Source organism: Cucurbita pepo, chromosome LG17 (genome assembly GCF_002806865.2).
Source record: "Cucurbita pepo subsp. pepo cultivar mu-cu-16 chromosome LG17, ASM280686v2, whole genome shotgun sequence".
Lineage (NCBI taxonomy): Eukaryota > Viridiplantae > Streptophyta > Magnoliopsida > Cucurbitales > Cucurbitaceae > Cucurbita > Cucurbita pepo.
In genome coordinates, this window is record NC_036654.1 from 539,513 (window position 1) to 549,305 (window position 9,793).

Sequence of the window (9,793 nt, forward strand, 5' to 3'; positions counted from 1 at the left end):
AAAATTCTATTTTCTTTTATAAAGAAAGATTTTGCTGCTATCCCTATCTTGGAGGCATCTATTGAGCTGGAGAAAGTATTTGGATTTATCCATTTATAAAATATCCCTTTTTTTTCTTTTTCTTTTTTTTTTTTTATTTTTTTATTTTTTATTTTGGCTTCGCATCCAATTGAAGAACATTGTCCTTTTTTCTTCCTTTTTCATTTGCCCCCAAAGAATTCTCTAGACCCTTCAATTCTTAGCCCTTATGATTAACACCATCAAATTATCAAATTTCAAGTCAATAATTTATGCTATTCTTCTACCGCATTTACATATAATAATCTAATTTAATTCCCCAAATTCGTTTTCAGTTCAAAAATCTCAAACCCAGTAGAGCGTCAGAGACGAGCTAAATTTGTATTACCGACTTTAGTGTTGTAACGGCCCAAGCCCACCTGCAGATATTGTTTTTTTTTTAACTTTCCCTTCTGGGGTTCTCCTCAAGGTTTTAAAATGCGTATGTTAGGGGGAGATTTCGAATAAAAAAAATGTTTTGTTTCCTCTCCAACCGATATGGGATCTCACAATCCACCCTCCTTCAGGGCCCAACGTCCTCGTTGGCACACCGCTCGATGTCCACTCCCCTTCGGGGCTTAGCGTCCTTATTGGCACACCGCCCGGAATCTGGCTCTAATAACATTTGTAACAGTTCAAGCCCACCACTAGCATATATTGTCCTCTTTAGGCTTTCCTTCCAGGGTTTCCCTCACGGTTTTAAAACACATGTGCTAGGAAGAGGTCTCCATACCCTTATAAAAATGTTTTGTTCCTCTCTCCAATTGATGTGTGATCTCACAAATGCATTATTGATAGCTCTCTTCTTTAAACCATATGTCATAGAAGCTAACATCAAGTTATTGACATTTTATCTACATGTCTTTCGATAAGACTCGACCGTGACTTCCCTCGTAAAGTGACATTTCTTTAATAAAACTGAGTGTTAGCTCTTTCAACCCTTTCACTAAGGTAGCTATCTGCACGAATCCCAAAGTGACATTCATAATCTTTAACAATATTTTTTTATAATTATGTATGTCTTTTTAGGTCGTTGTAGTAAACACCTAACAAATAAATATTGGTATAAGTCAAACTAAATCAACCTAATTTCCAAAATTTTGTGGTCAATAAGGTTGACTTTTTGTTTGTTTGGTTTTTTAGTTAAAGAAAGGGCAATGAAAAGACAAATGAGCTCAGCCTTAACTCTCTTATTTCCCTTTCAAATCTCTGCATGTCCATTACAGCCAAAAAAATATATATATAAAAATTAAAAAAAAAAACCGTACATTAAAAAAAATTGCAGCTTGGTCCCCAACATTATCCCAATTTATCTTTTATTTTTTGTCTTTTTTTAAAATTCTTTATTTGAAATTTTAATATGTTTGTATTTATATACTTTTTAATAAATTAATTTCCCAAGTTACAAAAAATATATGAATAAATAATGTCATAAAGAGTAAAAAAAATTTCAAACATGCCCTCGAACTTATTGTAATTTAGCTTTATTTAACCCAAATATTTATGTTAATTATTTCAAATGTTAATGATAGTAAAATATTGTTAAAAATAGCCCAAATATAAATTAAATACATGTGCTATAATAATTTTTATTTAATTATAACATAAGTTTAATAAAATATATGAATTTCACCAAAAAAAAAAAACAAAAAAAAAACCATAATCTTTTTGTTGAAAAAAAAGAAAAAGAAAAATATATTATTCCTTAAGGATAGGTTGCTGATATCAATATATTATAAATAAATAAATAAATAAAAATTAAAAATGGCATCGATTTGAAAGGCTTCTAAGCTTCCTTCACTTTCTCTTTTTCTTTTCTTTGGAATCTTTAGTGATTCTGCAACTGTTCCAATTACGTACGTATAAGTTTATACTTTTATACTTTTTTTTTTATATATTTTGGGAATATTTTGAAATTATTTAATTTGAAAAAATAATTAAAAAGTGGCTCCAGACATAGTTGAAGAGCCATTTTCTTATGTGGGTTATTTTGGAATTTCATGCTTCAAAACGCCTCATCTTTAAAAAGTAACCTATTTTTCATGCATCAGTTGTTTCGTGTTCTCGAGATAGCGATGGTTCGAGAACTTCGAGTGTTTCGTATTGTAATGTGAGATGGAGATTTGAACAAGTTTAGGATTTAGGGTTACACGAACTTATCTTTATAATCCATTCACTTTTTTTATTACAAATAAAATATGGGAGTACATGAGTTGGGTCGGGAAATTTTTTAGACCAACTCGAAATTTCGAGTTGGTCGGGTTGGTGACTTGAATAACTTAAATACCATGCTCTAAATTTTCTTGAACATGCTTGAGTCAGTTTCCCGAGCACAGTCATCTGTTTTTCTGTTTTTTTTCTCGTGATCATCTCCTTAATTAGTCAAGGTTGGGTTCCTCCCAACAATCTTTAACAATTCCTTTTTTATCCCCGAAGAACACTAGCATTAGCCAGAACAAGAAGAATATCATCACGAACCTTCGGTTCTCGTCAATTCATTTTGATCATCTCCTCGCTTGAAAATGTTCTCAAACATAAACTAAAAGTTTCTATTGATTCACGGTTCGACCAGACGTTCTCTTCGTCTTCGACTTTATTAGACAAGCAAGGCAGCCCAAAGAGTAAATCAAGGAATTGGTTACGTCGTTATTATAAGATTGATGAACAAAAAAGTAAAGAGGACGAGGATGATGATGACGATGGTGAGACGGGAGAACCCGACAGACGACAACATGATTATTTTTTAAACAAATCATAACATACGTCGTACTAAGTTCATTTCTCTTAAAAAGTGGACAAATATTGTCGGTGCCAGTCAACCCATCTGAATTATTTACCATAACATACAAAATTTATGAGTATTTTTATTAATAAGATGAACCCGAGAATGATTAAGTTACATTGAAGTAAAAAAAAAAACTCTATGCCATTTTGGGCGGATGCCTAAGGTAACTCTTGGCTATGTTAAAGTTACATTTATAGATATAACTTAAACCCACAAAGCACCAGCCCTTCTAAGCATGGGGATCAAGTTCCGCTTAAGATGAAGGCTCATCACTTCATTCGCGCCACCGATCAGTTGATCGCCGATGAACACTGCAGGCACGGCAGGACTGCAACCGATCCGAATGAGAGCTTGCTCGATTTCTTGCCCTCCCGGGAGCTCATCGAGCTCGTACACCGTCGGGTTAACTCCAAAGTCGCACAAGAGTGATTTGACCGTGTGGCTCATACAACAACTGTTCTTGCTGAACACCACGACAGGCCTGTCTGACACCAACTTGTTCACGGTCTCCATTGCTAACTCAAAAACAATCTCGAAAATGGGATTACAAACCAATATCGAACGAGAAATGGCTTAAAGGCAATCACGGAAGAAGAAGAAGAAAAAGTTGGTGAGAAATGAAGTGGCTAAAAGGGATATTTATAAGGGAACTGTGAGGGACCTGGAGACTTGTAACCATGTTGGGATTGAAAATGCTTACACCTTCGAATATTTGCATAAATGTAAAGAATAAACTAAGAGAGACGTGTCCTTTGTACGGTTTTCATTAAGTACTTCTAACTTCCTTTTACAATCAGATCAAATTTCCTTTTTCTCCCATCTTTTTCACCATCCAAATCAATTTATTCTCTCCTTTCTCCTTTTTCTAACCCGAGTATAGCGATTCAGGAGTAAGTCCGTCTATATGAAATATGAATGCTCGTCAAATTTGGCGTCAATCAAACACTGGACGGACGCTCCACAACATCGTGTGACTGTTCGCCAAAACGACATCTACCCAAGAAGCATTAAAAATATCGTACTACAGGGAGAAGCAAGGTGTCAGCTCTCCACCACTCTTGAGCTCTGTGACCTAAGCAAGCTACTCTATGACACATGCGTGTGTCACAATGAGGGCGAGTATTATAAGATGAGTGTCTCGAGCGACTTCCTTTGTAATGGGTTTTTCAATGATAGTACTGAGTGGCATAGGTGTGTCTGTATTGCACCCTAACCCAAGTGTTAAATGTTGGATTATGCACTCGCTATCTGGTAAGGTATGTGTAAATAACATGACATGGACATGGAAAGGCCAATGCATCGATAGATCCTGAAGGGATAGATGTTTGAGATGTCCCAATGTTACGAACGACAGGTGAGTCTGTTTTCGATGACATGACCGAGTGAGCTGCGATGGTCGTGTGTTACAAAATTATTGCGAAAAGCTTATTTTTATTTTAAAAAATGTGTTTGATTATGGTTGATTTATGTATTTATATATATGTCGTCAAAATTCGGTTACTTTTAATATATAATTTGGAATGAAATCAAGCTTTATTAGATTTGGGAATTCCGTTCCTAGGTTTTGATTTTGATTTCCCAAATTAGACACCCACATCCATAAAGAACAAAGAATCCAATTAACTATTAACAAAACCATTATTATTATTATTTTATAAGTCAATTCTACAATATATATAAATTTTATTTTTTATTTTTTAAAATTCTATTTTCTTTTATAAAGAAAGATTTTGCTGCTATCCCTATCTTGGAGGCATCTATTGAGCTGGAGAAAGTATTTGGATTTATCCATTTATAAAATATCCCTTTTTTTTCTTTTTCTTTTTCTTTTTTTTTTATTTTTATTTAATTTTATTTAATTTTTTGGATTCGCATCCAATTGAAGAACATTGTCCTTTTTTTTCTTCCTTTTTCATTTGCCCCCAAAGAATTCTCTAGACCCTTCAATTCTTAGCCCTTACGATTAACACCATCAAATGACCAAATTTTTTATGTTATTCTCCTACTACATTTACATTTAATAATCTAACTAATAGAGTTTGACAGACGGGCCAAATTTTAGTGCATTATTGATAGCTCCCGACATTTTATCTACATGTCTAAAACACCTAGAAATAAGGGATTTATTTGTTCAAGATGAACTCGCAAAGACTCGACCCAATGACTTCTCTTTAACGCTTTCGATACGAGAGCTATCTGTATGTGTCCCAAAGTGACATCCATAGCCTTTAGTGACATTGGCATAATTTCTTATAGTAACGTTATCTATAATGTCTTCCCTAATTGACCTAAATCGACATAATTTCAAAAGGTCAATAAAAGGTTGACTTTTTTGTTGTGTTTTTTTAGGTTAAAGAAAGGACAAATTAGCTGAGCCTTAACTCGCTTTCAAATCTCTGCATGTCCATTGCTGCCACCCAAAAGTAGAGAGAGAAACAAAAAAAAAGGAGCCGTACATTTATTTATTTATTTATTATTTGAAATTTAAATATATTTGTACTTATATATTGAAAAAAATATTATTAAAAAGAGCCCAAATTATAAATTAAATGCATGTGCTATAACTTTTATTTAATTATGATATAAGTTTAATAAATATAAGTATAAAACTCATAATATATTATAAATAAATTTAAATTTAAATAAATAAATGGCATCGACATGAAAGGCTTCTTCACTTTCTCATTCTTTTTTTTTTTTTTCCTTTGGAATCTTTGATAAGTTGGTGATACTGTGTGCAACTTTCCAACTACGTACGTATATTGTAATTTATACCAATATTCTTTTTTATATTTTCTCGAATATTATTTAATTAGAAAAAATATTTAAAAAGTGGCTCAAGATATAGTCGAAGAGCCATCGTGAAAGGGTTACTTTTGAACTTCATGCTTCAATACGCCTCATCCTTAAAAGGTAACCTATTTTTCATGCATGGATAGTTACGTGTCGTCCAACGCTAATTCGAGAATTTAGAGAATATTTAGCATTGCAACGGGTATTGGATGAGATGGAGATTTGGTAAATTCCCATTGGTTATCGATGTCTCGACCAATAAATTATACTCATGTTGATTGAGTTTCTATAACCTGAAATTGAAAATCCCGAGACTATGTCAGTTCTAATTACTGCGGATTTGTTAAAAAAAAAAATTAATTAAATTATATTTTATGAATTAATTCTACTTTATTAGTGGAATAAAAATTGATGGAAGTGGGCATCTTGTAATGATAATCACCGGTTGGAATTGCTCCCTCAATCCATATATATATATATCAACAAGTAATATATGCAACAAATGTGGGGTATTAGCCTTATTGCAAGAATATTACTAAATAATTTTAAATATGTCCCATTTTCTTTTAATTTCCTTTATATTATGTAATTTTTTTAAAAAATAATTACTTTAATTTCAAACTTGATCTCGGTCTAACGATAATTAACATATATTTTTTTCTGTTCCAATCCTCATCTCCACATTTAGCGTCAAAAACGGGCAAAATTCTAATTTTTCAAATTTACGAGGACCAAATTTGTAATTTAACCAAAATTTTAAATTACTATATTTAATTTTAAATACAATAAATTTACAATGGAATAAAAATAGTTAGGTTATGATTTTTCCCCCACAATAATTTTTATTTTCCTCCAAAAATTGAATAATTATAAAATTTTAATTTTCTTATAATATCAACTTTTGTTTGAAGGGACCTAAAAAAGTTTGATTCTTAATCCCTTTTTCTCCTTCCTTTATCTATATCTACACTAAGCATAGTGTATGTGATGCAAAATCTTGGGGTGGCTGATGACGTGTCACATTTCGATCATCTCATCTTATGATATATTCGACCAAAAATTTTGACATTCCTAGCTACTATATGATCGGTCTTTTCAAATTGATTTATCTCACACGAAAATAATTGTTAGAAGTTATCGTTTCATGATTCCATTCGTAAATTTGATACTCGTAACCTAATATATAAAGGCAACAGTAGCAAGAGTTTAACGGTTAGGTTGTTTTTGTTCCTGTAATAGATTTGAAGAGGTCGAAGATTCTTAATCTTTTTTCTTCTTCCGATATTCTCTCGAATAATATACGTATAAGTAGTTTTAGAAGACTCGCTTTCGTTCATCGAGCTAATGAGACCTGAGATTCCCACGAAACTTCTTGCAGTTTGCTGACAACGTACATGTCACTCATATAATGATTAAACAGTGATGACCAAAAATTATTATCACTCATACGCGGACTGTTATAAAGTGGGGATACGGACACAAACTGTGAGATCCCACACTAATTAGAGAGGAGAATGAAGTATTCTTTATAAAGATGTGAAAACCTCTCCTAGCATACACATTTTAATACCGTGAGGCTGACGGTAATACATAACAAGCCAAAGTGGACAATTTCTACTAGCGGTGGGCTTGAGCTGTTACAAATGGTATCATAGCCCGACACTGGGCAGTGTGCTAGCGAGGATGCTGGAACCACAAAGGGATGGATTGTCAAATCTCACATTGGTTGGAGAGGGGAAGGAAACATTCCTTAGAAGGGTGTAGAAACCTCTCTTAACAGACATGTTTTAAAACTATGAGACTAACGGCGATACGTAATGGGTCAAAGTTGACAATATCTACTAGCGGTGGGCTTGAGCTGTTCTGTTACCAATGGTATCAGAGCCAGACACTGGGCAGTGTGCCAGTGAGGGACCACAAAGGGACGGATTGTGAGATTTCACATTTGTTGGAGAGGGGAAGGAAACATTCCTTAGAAGGGGGTGGAAACCTCTCCTAACAGACATGTTTTAAAACCGTGAGACTGATGACGATACGTAGCGGGTCAAAGCGGACAATATCTACTAGCAGTGGGCTTGAGCTGTTACACTACTCACTCGGATGCTATGTTGAACAGTTTACGAGCATATCTTCCTTTACGGTTTTAATTTCATTTTTTATTAATGATTCCCTAAAAAAGAAAGGAAAAACCAAAAAGGGTTGGGATGCAAATATTAAAATGAAATATCTTTAATTCTTTTCAATGATATCATTAATTAATTTACTAACCTTTTTATTATATACTTTGAAGCTTGGCTTTAGCTCCTCCTTTCCTATATAAATACACACCAATCCCTTTCAGCTACTACAAACCTAGCTAACATTCAAGTTCATCTCTTTGTCGTTTCTAAGCTTTAAAAAAATGGACGTAGTAGCAAAGATGGCCGGGAAGAAAGCCGTAGTGATCTTTAGCAAGAGCACGTGTTGCATGTGTCACGCAATCGAGAGGCTATTTTACGAGCAAGGAGCGAGCCCGGAGATTCACGAGCTCGATCGGGAGTTAAGAGGGAAGGAAATGGAGATGGCTCTCTCGAGGTTGGGTTGCAGCCCCGCCGTGCCCGTGGTGTTCATCGGCGGAAAGTTCATCGGCTCCGCCAACACCGTGATGACGCTTCATCTCAATGGCTCCCTAAAAAAATTGCTAAAGGAAGCTGGAGCTATATGGCTTTGATGTTTCTTAGTTTCCTTTTGTGTTGTAAATATGCAATGTAACGGTCAAAATAAGTAATGGAAATGATAACTTATGAAATTTCCCATTTTTCAGTTTCGTCCTTTAACTTCAATGTATTTACATATTTTCCCCTGTTTTTTTCCCAACATTTTGGCAAAGCTTTATACAGACATGGAATGTTGTTAACCTTTTTAGGTTAAAAAAAACATTACTTACCAAAAGATAAGGTTTTTTTATAATATACTTTTACATCAATCAAGTATTTTATTAAACAATCTTAAATTATTTAGAAAAATATATTATAATATTTAAATAATCTTACCAAATTAAAAAAATTTAAATTTAAATCATCATCTTTTAACTTTTTGTCCGAGATGTCATTTAGCTCGAGAGCCAAAATCCTGGACCCGACACAAATGGGTTAGAGAATTTTTGTTTAAACGGAGAATGGAATAGAGAGTGGCTCAAACAGGATAGAGGACAGTAGACCCTATCCATAGTGGACGTGTTGTATAATTGTGAGGCTGACGACAATACATATCGTGCCAAAACAGACAATACTTGCTAGCAGTGAACTTTGGCTGTTACAAATGATATAAGAGCCAAACACCGAGCGGTGTACCAGCGAGGACGTTGGGTCCCCAAGGGGAGTGGATTGTGATATCCCACATCGGTTGGAGAGAGAAACGTATGGAAACCTCTCCCTAATAGACACGTTTTAAAAACGTGAGGCTGATAGCAATACATAACAAGCTAAAACGGACAATATCTAATAGCAGTGGGCACTGTTACAATATCTTTATTTTGCCACCACTTCAAATGAAATTGAAATTCATCACAAATGATTACAAAATTAAAATCTCATTAGCATAAGTGAATAAGTGAGGGAGCTGATTTCGATCTAGAACTTCAATTATTATCCAATCTGTTTGCGATACATGAGTAGAATAACGAGCTAATAGAAAAAGGGGAATAAGTTAAGAAAGAATAACTTTTAAAAAAAAAAAACGTCTCTAACTTTTCTATTTGTGTTAGTGAAGCATAAGTCGAGTATTTTTAAATGCCGACCTACCCGAATCTTAAAAGTAGCGGAAAAACACAACGTGACTAACATAAGATTAGAGCTAGAGCTAGAGCCAAAGCAGAGCATCGTGTGAATAGCATCACCCGAAACGTGTGTTGGTGTGTCGGGGCTGAAAAGACTTAACATTGTATATATTATTCTCAAATGTGTCATTTCATGTGAAAATGAATGCTAAGAATTCTATTCTCCATAGCTTTTTTATTAGTGTCTTGCTTGATTCTCCATCGTGCCATGGGGCTTTGGTTTCCATAGAAATTGCGGCAAACACGCAGACAGTATATATAATATGATGCAATTTCGGCTTTAAAAAATGAGAAATTTTAGTGTCAACTTACTTAATTCACCCAAAATATTCTCAACAAAT

The 9,793-nt window shown here is 34.0% G+C and overlaps 2 protein-coding genes across 2 annotated transcripts; one reads left to right on the forward strand and one right to left on the reverse strand.

The window, feature by feature from the left end:
* Positions 1–2,901: 2,901 nt before the first annotated feature.
* Positions 2,902–3,444, reverse strand: LOC111779184 (monothiol glutaredoxin-S2-like). The gene has a single exon (XM_023659274.1). The coding sequence runs from the start codon at positions 3,353–3,355 to the stop codon at positions 3,047–3,049; it is 309 nt and encodes a 102-aa protein (XP_023515042.1). The 5' UTR covers positions 3,356–3,444; the 3' UTR covers positions 2,902–3,046.
* A 4,553-nt stretch (positions 3,445–7,997) lies between these two features.
* On the forward strand, positions 7,998–8,423 carry LOC111779201 (monothiol glutaredoxin-S10-like). The gene has a single exon (XM_023659297.1). The coding sequence runs from the start codon at positions 8,037–8,039 to the stop codon at positions 8,343–8,345; it is 309 nt and encodes a 102-aa protein (XP_023515065.1). The 5' UTR covers positions 7,998–8,036; the 3' UTR covers positions 8,346–8,423.
* The last annotated feature ends 1,370 nt before the right edge of the window (positions 8,424–9,793 follow it).